This window comes from Anomaloglossus baeobatrachus, chromosome 12, assembly GCF_048569485.1.
Source record: "Anomaloglossus baeobatrachus isolate aAnoBae1 chromosome 12, aAnoBae1.hap1, whole genome shotgun sequence".
In the NCBI taxonomy this organism is placed as follows: domain Eukaryota; kingdom Metazoa; phylum Chordata; class Amphibia; order Anura; family Aromobatidae; genus Anomaloglossus; species Anomaloglossus baeobatrachus.
In genome coordinates, this window is record NC_134364.1 from 9,889,893 (window position 1) to 9,904,067 (window position 14,175).

The following is a 14,175-nucleotide window of genomic DNA, read 5'->3' on the forward strand; positions in this document are numbered from 1 at the left end:
GCAGACAGTATCACACAGGAGAGGATTAGATACACAGCTCAGCAGACAGTATCACACATGAGAGGATTAGATACACAGCTCAGCAGACAGTATCACACAGGAGAGGATTAGATACACGGCTCAGCAGACAGTATCACACAGGAGAGGATTAGATACACAGCTCAGCACACAGTATCACACAGGAGAGGATTAGATACACAGCTCAGCAGAGAGTATCACACAGGAGAGGATTAGATACACAGCTCAGCAGACAGTATCACACAGGAGAGGATTAGATACAGCTCAGCAGACAGTATCACACAGGAGAGGATTAGATACACAGCTCAGCAGGCAGTATCACACAGGAGAGGATTAGATACACAGCTCAGCAGACAGTATCACACAGGAGAGGATTAGATACACAGCTCAGCAGACAGTATCACACAGGAGAGGATTAGATACACAGCTCAGCAGACAGTATCACACAGGAGAGGATTAGATACACAGCTCAGCAGACAGTATCACACAGGAGAGGATTAGATACACAGCTCAGCAGACTTTGACTGACTTTAATTTCCCCAAGAATCTCAGTAGAAGTGTCTGCATTCTTCGTTCTTGTATATTTCTGCTTTCATTAGTTTTCTATCATTCTCCATCACTTTCTTAGTTATTTTCCTCTGGTGTCTGCACCATCCCTGCATAGACTCTGACTCCACCTTCCCCGTTGTTATGGTGACGCGGCCATTTTCCGCTTCGCCTTCCTTTGTCTGTCTAAGTTTGATCAGTGGCGGCCGCCGTCCAGTGACGTATTTCCGGTGACAGAGCAGCGGCAGACATGGTGAGTGAGCAGGTTTTACCCCGGTAACCGGGAGATTTACCGGCACTGACTGTGCACGGAGGGGGAAGATCACATAGAGACCGAGGGGAGAGATAATGTATACACCCCCTATATACACTGATTGTATATACAACCCCTGTATACACTGATTGTATATACACCCCCTGTATACACTGACTGTATATACACCCCCTATATACACTGATTGTATATACACCCCCTGTATACACTGATTGTATATACACCCCCTGTATACACTGATTGTATATACACCCCCTGTATACACTGATTGTATATACACCCCCTGTATATACACTGATTGTATATACACCCCCTGTATACACTGACTGTATATACACCCCCTATATACACTGATTGTATATACAACCCTATAGATGCTGATTGTATATACACCCCCTGTATACACTGATTGTATATACACCCCCTGTATACACTGATTGTATATACACCCCCTGTATACACTGATTGTATATACACCCCCTGTATACGCTGATTGTATATACACCCCCTGTATACACTGATTGTATATACACCCCCTGTATACACTGATTGTATATACACCCCCTGTATACGCTGATTGTATATACACCCCCTGTATACACTGATTGTATATACACCCCCTGTATACACTGATTGTATATACACCCCCTGTATACGCTGATTGTATATACACCCCCTGTATACTCTGTATATACACCCCCTGTATACTCTGTATATACACCCCCTGTATACTCTGTATATACACCCCCTGTATACTCTGTATATACACCCCCTGTATACTCTGTATATACACCCCCTGTATACTCTGTATATACACCCCCTGTATACTCTGTATATACACCCCCTGTATACTCTGTATATACACCCCCTGTATACTCTGTATATACACCCCCTGTATACTCTGTATATACACCCCCTGTATACTCTGTATATACACCCCCTGTATACTCTGTATATACACCCCCTGTATACTCTGTATATACACCCCCTGTATACTCTGTATATACACCCCCTGTATACTCTGTATATACACCCCCTGTATACTCTGTATATACACCCCCTGTATACTCTGTATATACACCCCCTGTATACTCTGTATATACACCCCCTGTATACTCTGTATATACACCCCCTGTATACTCTGTATATACACCCCCTGTATACTCTGTATATACACCCCCTGTATACTCTGTATATACACCCCCTGTATACTCTGTATATACACCCCCTGTATACTCTGTATATACACCCCCTGTATACTCTGTATATACACCCCCTGTATACTCTGTATATACACCCCCTGTATACTCTGTATATACACCCCCTGTATACTCTGTATATACACCCCCTGTATACTCTGTATATACACCCCCTGTATACTCTGTATATACACCCCCTGTATACTCTGTATATACACCCCCTGTATACTCTGTATATACACCCCCTGTATACTCTGTATATACACCCCCTGTATACTCTGTATATACACCCCCTGTATACTCTGTATATACACCCCCTGTATACTCTGTATATACACCCCCTGTATACTCTGTATATACACCCCCTGTATACTCTGTATATACACCCCCTGTATACTCTGTATATACACCCCCTGTATACTCTGTATATACACCCCCTGTATACTCTGTATATACACCCCCTGTATACTCTGTATATACACCCCCTGTATACTCTGTATATACACCCCCTGTATACTCTGTATATACACCCCCTGTATACTCTGTATATACACCCCCTGTATACTCTGTATATACACCCCCTGTATACTCTGTATATACACCCCCTGTATACTCTGTATATACACCCCCTGTATACTCTGTATATACACCCCCTGTATACTCTGTATATACACCCCCTGTATACTCTGTATATACACCCCCTGTATACTCTGTATATACACCCCCTGTATACTCTGTATATACACCCCCTGTATACTCTGTATATACACCCCCTGTATACTCTGTATATACACCCCCTGTATACTCTGTGTATACACCCCCTGTATACTCTGTGTATACACCCCCCGTATACTCTGTGTATACACCCCCCGTATTCTCTGATTGTGTATACACCCCCCGTATTCTCTGATTGTGTATACACCCCCCGTATACGCTGATTGTGTATACACCCCCCGTATAGGCTGATTGTGTATACACCCCCCGTATAGGCTGATTGTGTATACACCCCCCGTATAGGCTGATTGTGTATACACCCCCCGTATAGGCTGATTGTGTATACACCCCCCGTATAGGCTGATTGTGTATACACCCCCCGTATAGGCTGATTGTGTATACACCCCCCGTATAGGCTGATTGTGTATACACCCCCCGTATAGGCTGATTGTGTATACACCCCCCGTATAGGCTGATTGTGTATACACCCCCCGTATAGGCTGATTGTGTATACACCCCCCGTATAGGCTGATTGTGTATACACCCCCCGTATAGGCTGATTGTGTATACACCCCCCGTATAGGCTGATTGTGTATACACCCCATCTATATGCTGTATAAGCACTATATACAGAGAATGTATATAGAATCAGTGTATTTATTAGCTGCTATATTGCCCCATATCCCCCCATGCCTGTATTCTGGCCCCTCTCAGTGATTTCTTGCCTTACATGTCTGACCATTCCCCGCTCTCCCCCCTCACTATCATGGACTCTGACTTTCCCCATTGTCACCACCTCTGCTACATAGAGCTCCACTCAGGCCCCGCAGTGTCTGCAGATACCAGCCTCTGCCCGTTCCAGCCTCCATCGCCCCAGTGCAGCCTCTGCCCGTTCCAGCCTCCATCGCCCCAGTGCAGCCTCTGCCCGTTCCAGCCTCCATCGCCCCAGTGCAGCCTCTGCCCGTTCCAGCCTCCATCGCCCCAGTGCAGCCTCTGCCCGTTCCAGCCTCCATCGCCCCAGTGCAGCCTCTGCCCGTTCCAGCCTCCATCGCCCCAGTGCAGCCTCTGCCCGTTCCAGCCTCCATCGCCCCAGTGCAGCCTCTGCCCGTTCCAGCCTCCATCGCCCCAGTGCAGCCTCTGCCCGTTCCAGCCTCCATCGCCCCAGTGCAGCCTCTGCCCGTTCCAGCCTCCATCGCCCCAGTGCAGCCTCTGCCCGTTCCAGCCTCCATCGCCCCAGTGCAGCCTCTGCCCGTTCCAGCCTCCATCGCCCCAGTGCAGCCTCTGCCCGTTCCAGCCTCCATCGCCCCAGTGCAGCCTCTGCCCGTTCCAGCCTCCATCGCCCCAGTGCAGCCTCTGCCCGTTCCAGCCTCCATCGCCCCAGTGCAGCCTCTGCCCGTTCCAGCCTCCATCGCCCCAGTGCAGCCTCTGCCCGTTCCAGCCTCCATCGCCCCAGTGCAGCCTCTGCCCGTTCCAGCCTCCATCGCCCCAGTGCAGCCTCTGCCCGTTCCAGCCTCCATCGCCCCAGTGCAGCCTCTGCCCGTTCCAGCCTCCATCGCCCCAGTGCAGCCTCTGCCCGTTCCAGCCTCCATCGCCCCAGTGCAGCCTCTGCCCGTTCCAGCCTCCATCGCCCCAGTGCAGCCTCTGCCCGTTCCAGCCTCCATCGCCCCAGTGCAGCCTCTGCCGGTTCAGCCTCCATCGCCCCAGTGCAGCCTCTGCCCGTTCCAGCCTCCATCGCCCCAGTGCAGCCTCTGCCCGTTCCAGCCTCCATCGCCCCAGTGCAGCCTCTGCCCGTTCCAGCCTCCATCGCCCCAGTGCAGCCTCTGCCCGTTCCAGCCTCCATCGCCCCAGTGCAGCCTCTGCCCGTTCCAGCCTCCATCGCCCCAGTGCAGCCTCTGCCCGTTCCAGCCTCCATCGCCCCAGTGCAGCCTCTGCCCGTTCCAGCCTCCATCGCCCCAGTGCAGCCTCTGCCCGTTCCAGCCTCCATCGCCCCAGTGCAGCCTCTGCCCGTTCCAGCCTCCATCGCCCCAGTGCAGCCTCTGCCCGTTCCAGCCTCCATCGCCCCAGTGCAGCCTCTGCCCGTTCCAGCCTCCATCGCCCCAGTGCAGCCTCTGCCCGTTCCAGCCTCCATCGCCCCAGTGCAGCCTCTGCCCGTTCCAGCCTCCATCGCCCCAGTGCAGCCTCTGCCCGTTCCAGCCTCCATCGCCCCAGTGCAGCCTCTGCCCAGGCAATTCTCGCTTCTGGACCTCAGGATATTTCTCGTCCTGGAGATGGCGGCTTGTTGGACATATTGGGGGGGTTATACAGGTCACGACCTCTGAACTCTGCAGGCCCCTCGCTCTTCCCCGCCGTGTACCCTGCTAATGTCACCAAACTCTTCTCTTCTGTGATTTCCAGGGACAGAGTCAGAGTGGAGGACACGGCCCCGGAGGAGGGAAGAAGGACGACAAGGTAAGCGCAGACCCCCCATCCGCTGCAGCCGGGAACGGCGCCTGTGTGCAGCCGGGTACGGCGCCTGTGTGCAGCCGGCATCCTCTCCTGGGCCGCAGAGAACGGGACACCAGTGACCGCTCCACGGATCTTCAGCGTCTTCATAAAACAATAAGACTGATCTACAGAAGTGCGAGAATCTTGAGTGTGCGGGCGGTGTCGGTATCTTTGTCGGTGTCGTCTTCGCTGGTAGATCTCGGCTCGCGGTCAGGTGGTCACTTCTTGTTTCTGTCCAGAGGATTTGCAGCTTTTCCATTTTATTCAGTTCTTGATACATTTTTGCTGCTGCAAACACATTGTATCGAGAGTCCAGCCGCAATAACTGACAGCAAGCAGAGATCCTGACCTCGGGAAGAATTGTCACCGTCTGTTAGAAAGATTAGACCCTTCCATTATCTCCTATGGTCATTACATGTGACCCCACCGGAATACTCCTGATAATCCGACGCTCTGTGGCCCTCACATCCTGATAATCCGACGCTCTATGGCCCTGACATCCTGTAATCCGGCGCTCTATGGCCCTGACATCCTGTAATCCGGCGCTCTATGGCCCTGACATCCTGTAATCCGGCGCTCTATGGCCCTGACATCCTGTAATCCGGCGCTCTATGGCCCTGACATCCTGTAATCCGGCGCTCTATGGCCCTGACATCCTGTAATCCGGCGCTCTATGGCCCTGACATCCTGTAATCCGGCGCTCTATGGCCCTGACATCCTGTAATCCGGCGCTCTATGGCCCTGACATCCTGTAATCCGGCGCTCTATGGCCCTGAGATCCTGATAATCCGGCGCTCTGTGGCCCTGACATCCTGATAGTCCGACGCTCTGTGGCCCTGACCTTCTGTAATCCGGCGCTCTGTGGCCCTGACATCCTGATAATCCGACGCTCTGTGGCCCTCACATCCTGATAATCCGACGCTCTGTGGCCCTCACATCCTGATAATCCGACGCTCTATGGCCCTGACATCCTGTAATCCGGCGCTCTATGGCCCTGACATCCTGTAATCCGGCGCTCTATGGCCCTGACATCCTGTAATCCGGCGCTCTATGGCCCTGACATCCTGTAATCCGGCGCTCTATGGCCCTGACATCCTGTAATCCGGCGCTCTATGGCCCTGAGATCCTGATAATCCGGCGCTCTGTGGCCCTGACATCCTGATAGTCCGACGCTCTGTGGCCCTGACCTTCTGTAATCCGGCGCTCTGTGGTCCTGACATCCTGTAATCCGGCGCTCTGTGGCCCTGACATCCTGATAGTCCGACGCTCTGTGGCCCTGACCTTCTGTAATCCGGCGCTCTGTGGTCCTGACATCCTGTAATCCGGCGCTCTGTGGCCCTGACATCCTGATAATCTGACGCTCTGTGGCCCTGACATCCTGATAATCCGACGCTCTGTGGCCCTGACCTTCTGTAATCCGGCGCTCTGTGGCCCTGACATCCTGTAATCCGGCGCTCTGTGGCCCTGACATCCTGATAATCCGACGCTCTGTGGCCCTCACATCCTGATAATCCGACGCTCTGTGGCCCTGACATCCTGATAATCCGACGCTCTGTGGCCCTGACATCCTGATAATCCGACGCTCTGTGGCCCTGACCTTCTGTAATCCGGCGCTCTGTGGCCCTGACATCCTGTAATCCGGCGCTCTGTGGCCCTGACATCCTGATAATCCGACGCTCTGTGGCCCTCACATCCTGTAATCCGGCGCTCTATGGCCCTGACATCCTGTAATCCGGCGCTCTATGGCCCTGACATCCTGTAATCCGGCGCTCTATGGCCCTGAGATCCTGATAATCCGGCGCTCTGTGGCCCTGACATCCTGATAGTCCGACGCTCTGTGGCCCTGACCTTCTGTAATCCGGCGCTCTGTGGTCCTGACATCCTGTAATCCGGCGCTCTGTGGCCCTGACATCCTGATAATCTGACGCTCTGTGGCCCTGACATCCTGATAATCCGACGCTCTGTGGCCCTGACCTTCTGTAATCCGGCGCTCTGTGGCCCTGACATCCTGTAATCCGGCGCTCTGTGGCCCTGACATCCTGTAATCCGGCGCTCTATGGCCCTGACATCCTGTAATCCGGCGCTCTATGGCCCTGACATCCTGTAATCCGGCACCTGACCACAATGGGTTCATGCTGGATTATTGTCCACATCTGAAGATGATGGTGAAGCCTCCGCCGCTGTCACTTCAGTCCTAGAATTGTAGCAGTCGCCATCATTTCTGGGAGCAGAGACATGTAGGTGACTGATCAGACGTCTGATGATCCGGCGCCGGATTACTGGACCCCCCTCCACATTGATAGAGACCCCCGTCGCAGCCTCGCTCTGTGCAGTGATTGATAGATTTATTTTACATGGCAGGATAAGAAGAAGAAGTATGAGCCGCCCGTCCCCACCAGAGTCGGGAAGAAGAAAAAGAAGACGAAGGGTCCGGACGCCGCCAGTAAACTCCCGCTGGGTGAGATCAGCGCTGCCGCCACTGCAGATTACTGTCCAGGGGGAAACTCATAAAAGCAGAGGCCTCCTTAAAGGGGTCCTCCAGCGCATCAGGGAGGGGGGTGAAAATGCGTTTGTAGCCATTATCCAGGTATGGACCCGGCAGAGATCCTGCAACTGCCCTATAAATTCCAAGACCTGACAAGTGGCCATCACCGCCCCCCCCTCCCCCCCCCCCGCAACAGTGTACAAACCCTTTAACATCTGTTCTTAGTTATATAGTAAAGCCTTAAAGGGGTTGGAAGTGATGACGAGTTAAAGGGGTTGTCCTGCACCGTTCACTGCCACATCAGGAGGTGATTGACATTACACCAATCTGCCGACATTGATACATCAATCGCCTCCCAATGCGGGTGTGAGTGGTGGCAGACATCCCCTTTAAACCATTGTCCTCTTTCAATTTCTTAACTTCTATTCAGACAGCCTATCTGTTCCTGGGAAAGTTGGGTCAGAAACATCTTAGGTTACATGCGCACGCTGCGTTTTTTGCTGCGTTCTTGGTGCAGTTTTAGCTGCAGTTTGTGAACACCAAAAGATGCAGCGTGCGCATGAAGCCTTAACCTCCAGTGCCGCCGCCACAGAGGGAGTCACCCGGCTTTCCCGGTGTCTTGATTGGTGAATGTGCCCGATTCTCCGGCGGAGCTTCTATGTCTATAATCCCTGACTTACTAGTTGGATAAGCCGCTCAGTACTGTGGGAAAGCTGGGTGACCGTGATGAGGCCCAGTGGCTGCTGACGTGTCTCTGTCTCTCCAGTCACCCCCCATACTCAGTGCCGGCTGAAGCTGCTGAAGCTGGAGAGGATCAAGGACTATCTGCTGATGGAGGAAGAGTTCATCAGGAACCAGGAGCAGATGAAGCCGCTGGAGGAGAAGCAGGAGGTGCGCCGGGGCGCGTGGCGGGGCGGAGGGCCGGGGCGCATGGCGGGGCGGAGGGCCGAGGCGCATGGCGGGGGGCCGGGGCGCATGGCGGGCTGGAGGGCCGAGGCGCATGGCGGGGCGGAGGGCCGGAACACATGACAGACGTCCAGGGAACGTGGTGGGGCGGACGTCCGGGGTGCGTGGAGAGGGGTGGAGGGCCGGGGAGCGTGTCATGGTGGCTTCCAGGTGACGCTATTGTGTGTGATTTTCTGGCAGGAGGAGAGATCCAAGGTGGACGACCTGCGGGGAACGCCCATGTCGGTGGGAACCCTGGAGGAAATCATTGATGATAACCACGCCATCGTCTCCACCTCGGTGGGATCGGAGCACTACGTCAGTATCCTCTCATTCGTGGACAAAGATCTGCTGGAGCCGGGGTGCTCCGTCCTCCTGAACCACAAAGTGAGTAGCTGGGGGAGTGGAGCATGACGTGTACAAGGGCCCAGACTGTGTATCACCCTGCTGTATTCAGCTCCTTTATAAACATCTGTGCTTGCTGTCAGTGAAGAGAAATGGCTGTATAATCTCCCTGTACCCCTCCGGGTGGAGCTGTATAATCTCCCTGTACCCCCCCCCCCCCCCGGGTGGAGCTGTATAATCTCCCTGCACCCCGGGTGGAGCTGTATAATCTCCCTGCACCCCGGGTGGAGCTGTGTAATCTCCCTGCACCCCGGGTGGAGCTGTATAATCTCCCTGCACCCCGGGTGGAGCTGTATAATCTCCCTGCACCCCGGGTGGAGCTGTATAATCTCCCTCCACCCCGGGTGGAGCTGTATAATCTCCCTCCACCCCGTGTGGAGCTGTATAATCTCCCTGCACCCCGGGTGGAGCTGTATAATCTCCCTGCACCCCGGGTGGAGCTGTATAATCTCCCTGCACCCCGGGTGGAGCTGTATAATCTCCCTGCACCCCGGTTGGAGCTGTATAATCTCCCTGCACCCCGGGTGGAGCTGTATAATCTCTCTGCACCCTGGATGGAGCTGTATAATCTCCCTGCACCCTGGATGGAGCTGTATAATCTCCCTGCACCCCGGATGGAGCTGTATAATCTCCCTGCACCCCGGGTGGAGCTGTATAATCTCCCTGCACCCCGGGTGGAGCTGTATAATCTCCCTGCACCCCGGGTGGAGCTGTATAATCTCCCTGCACCCCGGGTGGAGCTGTATCCTCTTCTGGCCTCCGGTGCTCCATCTCTTATCCTCTTGGCTTATTCCCAGGTCCACGCAGTGATCGGGGTCCTCATGGATGACACGGACCCCCTGGTGACGGTGATGAAAGTGGAGAAAGCCCCCCAGGAGACGTACGCCGACATCGGAGGGCTGGATAACCAGATCCAGGAGATCAAGGTGCGCCGAGCCGATCACACCCGCTATATAGAGACGGGATCCTGCGTCGTAACCCCTTCCTGGAAAGACAGATTTAAGTTTTTGTGCTTTTTTTTTTCCCTCTCCCATTTCCAAAAGCCATTACTTTTTTTTCTCTTTTCTTTCATACGAGGCCGCGGCCGATCTTTGTGATGAGTTGTCGCCGCTCACTGCACCATATAGCGCTGACATTGGTCTCATGTTAGGAAGGGGTTAAAATCCGTTCATTTCCATCTATGCAGCTTTTCATGTCTTCCTGCTGTAAAACGTTCACAGCAGAAAATCTGAAGCTGAAAAAACCGCCGCGGATTTTGTGGCACATGTCGCGGATTTTGTGGCACATGTCGCGGTTTTTGTGACGCATGTCGCGGATTTTGTGGCGGATTTTGTGGCGCATGTCGCGGATTTTGTGACGCATGTCGCGGATTTTGTGGCGCATGTCGCGGATTTTGTGGCTCGCGCCGCGGTTTTTGTGATGTGCCGCTGATCTCTGCCGTGCTCTTCAGGATTGTCCAGCGCTCAGTGTTGTGTGATCTCTGCCCTGTAGGAATCGGTGGAGCTGCCCCTCACCCACCCCGAGTACTATGAAGAGATGGGCATCAAGCCCCCTAAAGGCGTCATTCTGTACGGCCCCCCTGGCACAGGTACGGCCCCCGCACCCCGCCGTCTCATTTTATACCTATTTTCTATCCTTCTATATATGAACTGACCGATCCCCACAGGTAAAACCCTTCTGGCCAAAGCCGTAGCCAACCAGACGTCGGCCACCTTCCTGCGGGTGGTGGGCTCGGAGCTGATCCAGAAATACCTGGGGGATGGGCCCAAGCTGGTGCGCGAGCTGTTCCGGGTGGCCGAGGAGCACGCACCCTCCATAGTGTTCATCGATGAGATAGATGCCATCGGCACAAAGAGGTAGGAACGCGGAATGCTAATATTTCTGGACATGCTGGTTGTTGTAGTTCGGCAGGTGTTACTTTTCCATTAATTTTGGGTTTGATGCCCGATGATGTTAATGGGGTTCTCCGGGATTTCTCACCTCTGAGGGCGTCGTCTGGACCTGTGCGGAGCCGGCAGGTATCGCCCGTGTCCAGATCTGACGCCCGACAGCGACAATACGTCCTCTGCGACTCGCCGGAGAGTTCCTGGTGCGTGAACCATCATCTGATGTCCTCTGTTCTTCCAGATACGACTCCAACTCCGGGGGCGAGCGCGAGATTCAGAGGACCATGCTGGAGCTGCTCAATCAGCTGGACGGGTTTGATTCCCGGGGGGACGTCAAAGTCATAATGGCGACCAACAGAATAGAGACCCTGGATCCCGCCCTAATTAGGCCAGGTATATACGAGAATATCCGGAGTCACAGCCCACCACACACGGGGGATGGGCGCTGGAGCAATGCAGCAATCCCACCGACGTCTGCCGGACACATGGCCGCACCGGACGGCACACAGGACTCCGCACAACTGAGAGGCGACCAGGACCCCAGACACGGGGCTGCAGTGTGCCCGGGGTCTCTCTCTGGCTGCGGTGGGCCCGGGGTCTCTCTCTGGCTGCGGTGGTCCCGGGGTCTCTCTCTGGCTGCGGTGTGCCCGGGGTCTCTCTCTGGCTGCGGTGTGCCCGGGGTCTCTCTCTGGCTGCGGTGGGCCCGGGGTCTCTCTCTGGCTGCGGTGGTCCCGGGGTCTCTCTCTGGCTGCGGTGGGCCCGGGGTCTCTCTCTGGCTGCAGTGGGCCCGGGGTCTCTCTCTGGCTGCAGTGGGCCCGGGGTCTCTCTCTGGCTGCGGTGGGCCCGGGGTCTCTCTCTGGCTGCGGTGGGCCCGGGGTCTCTCTCTGGCTGCGGTGGGCCCGGGGTCTCTCTCTGGCTGCGGTGGGCCCGGGGTCTCTCTCTGGCTGCGGTGGGCCCGGGGTCTCTCTCTGGCTGCGGTGGGCCCGGGGTCTCTCTCTGGCTGCGGTGGGCCCGGGGTCTCTCTCTGGCTGCAGTGGGCCCGGGGTCTCTCTCTGGCTGCGGTGGGCCCCGGGGATCATGACATTTTTGGCTCTGACGCTTTCCTGTGATGTGATGTTGTAGCGTCCGTGCTGTGGACACAGCCTGTGACCTCTTCTTACAATCTCAGGTCGTATCGACAGAAAGATAGAATTTCCTTTACCCGACGAAAAGACCAAGAAGAGAATCTTCCAGATCCACACGAGTCGCATGACGCTGTCGGACGACGTCACCCTGGACGATCTGATCATGGCCAAAGACGACCTGTCCGGAGCAGATATAAAGGTGCGTCTCCTCCGCCCTCAGTATTCAGTGACCGCCCGTCTCCTCCGTCCTCAGTATTCAGTGACCGCCCGTCTCCTCCGCCCTCAGTATTCAGTGACCGCCCGTCTCCTCCGCCCTCAGTATTCAGTGACCGCCCGTCTCCTCCGCCCTCAGTATTCAGTGATCGCCCGTCTCCTCCGCCCTCAGTATTCAATGACCGCCCGTCTCCTCCGTCCTCAGTCTGCTCGATCACTGCTCCCCTCATTCTCTATGGAGCTGCAGAGCGCTGCACTCAATCGCTGCTCCCCTCATTGTCTATGGAGCTGCAGAGCGCTGCTCTCGATCGCTGCTCCCCTCATTGTCTATGGAGCTGCAGAGCGCTGCACTCGATCGCTGCTCCCCTCATTGTCTATGGAGCTGCAGAGCGCTGCTCTCGATCGCTGCTCCCCTCATTGTCTATGGAGCTGCAGAGTGCTGCTCTCGATCGCTGCTCCCCTTATTCTCTATGGAGCTGCAGAGCGCTGCTCTCAATTGCTGCTCCCCTCATTGTCTATGGAGCTGCAGAGCGCTGCACTCGATCGCTGCTCCCCTCATTCTCTATGGAGCTGCAGAGCGCTGCACTCGATCGCTGCTCCCCTCATTGTCTATAGAGCTGCAGAGCGCTGCACTCGATCGCTGCTCCCCTCATTCTCTATGGAGCTGCAGAGCGCTGCACTCGATCGCTGCTCCCCTCATTCTCTATGGAGCTGCAGAGCGCTGCACTCGATCGCTGCTCCCCTCATTCTCTATGGAGCTGCAGAGCGCTGCACTCGATCGCTGCTCCCCTCATTCTCTATGGAGCTGCAGAGCGCTGCGCTCGTTTTTTCCTAGCTGCCCCTTAGATAATAAACTGAGCTCATTCAGATTGAATTTGTGATAAACCCAATTACGTGCATTTATGTTAAAAGAAAAAGTTCCCCTAAAAAGTGTGACTGCAGAACAGATACCAGAACCCGCCTCGCCCCTTGTACCCTCCATGGTGGGGGATGCGGCTTTCAGATCTTGGATTACTCTGTAGATCCCCCCGTGTAACGCAGCGGTGTTCGGGGTGTTGGGCCTTCCGCGCAGTGTCGGTGTGCAGGATTATGGCTCGGGCTGTGGCGGGAGATTAGGATTGGGCCGTCCGCGCAGTGTCGGTGTGCAGGATTACGGCTCGGGCTGTGGCGGGAGATTAGGATTGGGACGTCCGCGCAGTGTCGGTGTGCAGGATTACGGCTCGGGCTTTGGCGGGACATTAGGACAGGATATGAATATTCCGCGTATAACTGATGTGCCGTCTCCCCGCAGGCGATCTGTACAGAGGCCGGGCTGATGGCGCTCCGCGAGAGGAGGATGAAAGTCACCAATGAAGATTTTAAGAAATCTAAAGAGAACGTGTTGTACAAGAAGCAGGAGGGCACGCCGGAGGGGCTCTACCTGTAGCCTCACATATTGCACGCCGGAGGGGCTCTACCTGTAGCCTCACATATTGCAGTGTTTCTTCCCTTATCAGTGTAAGGGTCCCGGTGTCTGCTGCAAAATTGGACGACTCCCCCCATCATCCGCAGAGAACGTTTTGTTACCCCGCGATGGGCGCCGTCATTATAAGTCATCACATCTGCATTCTGTTACTATAGACTGTGCCCCCTGAATACAGACGGGGGGTCCGGGGCGGCTGCTGGGGGACGTGTGAAATAAAAAAAGAAAATAACCTCAACTGGTGTAATGTCTCTGTAACCAAGAAGGGGGGGGTCATGGATTGTGTCCGTCTCTGGGAAAGTCGTGGCTGTCACCCAGCTTTCCTGAGAAGAGATAAGTCTCGTAGGTTGGGTGGGGGCCGTTCTGAGAAGCGCTGAGTTCCTGCGCGAGCACGGAGTGGTATACGGGTGGTATACACCG

The 14,175-nt window shown here is 55.1% G+C and overlaps 1 protein-coding gene across 1 annotated transcript; it reads left to right on the top strand.

Annotated features, from left to right (window-relative positions):
- The first annotated feature begins 762 nt into the window (after nucleotides 1-762).
- Nucleotides 763-13,993, top strand: PSMC1 (proteasome 26S subunit, ATPase 1). Its single transcript, XM_075330755.1, has 11 exons — nucleotides 763-817; nucleotides 5,146-5,199; nucleotides 7,597-7,693; nucleotides 8,487-8,611; nucleotides 8,867-9,052; nucleotides 9,868-9,996; nucleotides 10,562-10,658; nucleotides 10,737-10,926; nucleotides 11,198-11,349; nucleotides 12,125-12,279; nucleotides 13,585-13,993. The coding sequence occupies exons 1-11, from the start codon at nucleotides 815-817 to the stop codon at nucleotides 13,717-13,719; spliced, it is 1,323 nt and encodes a 440-aa protein (XP_075186870.1). The 5' UTR covers nucleotides 763-814; the 3' UTR covers nucleotides 13,720-13,993.
- Nucleotides 13,994-14,175: the final 182 nt, after the last annotated feature.

Coding starts and splice junctions, on each gene's coding strand:
- PSMC1 (XM_075330755.1), top strand. Junction 9,997..10,561: donor ACCAGATCCAGGAGATCAAG/GTGCGCCGAGCC, acceptor TCTGCCCTGTAG/GAATCGGTGGAGCTGCCCCT. Junction 11,350..12,124: donor TCCCGCCCTAATTAGGCCAG/GTATATACGAGA, acceptor TTACAATCTCAG/GTCGTATCGACAGAAAGATA.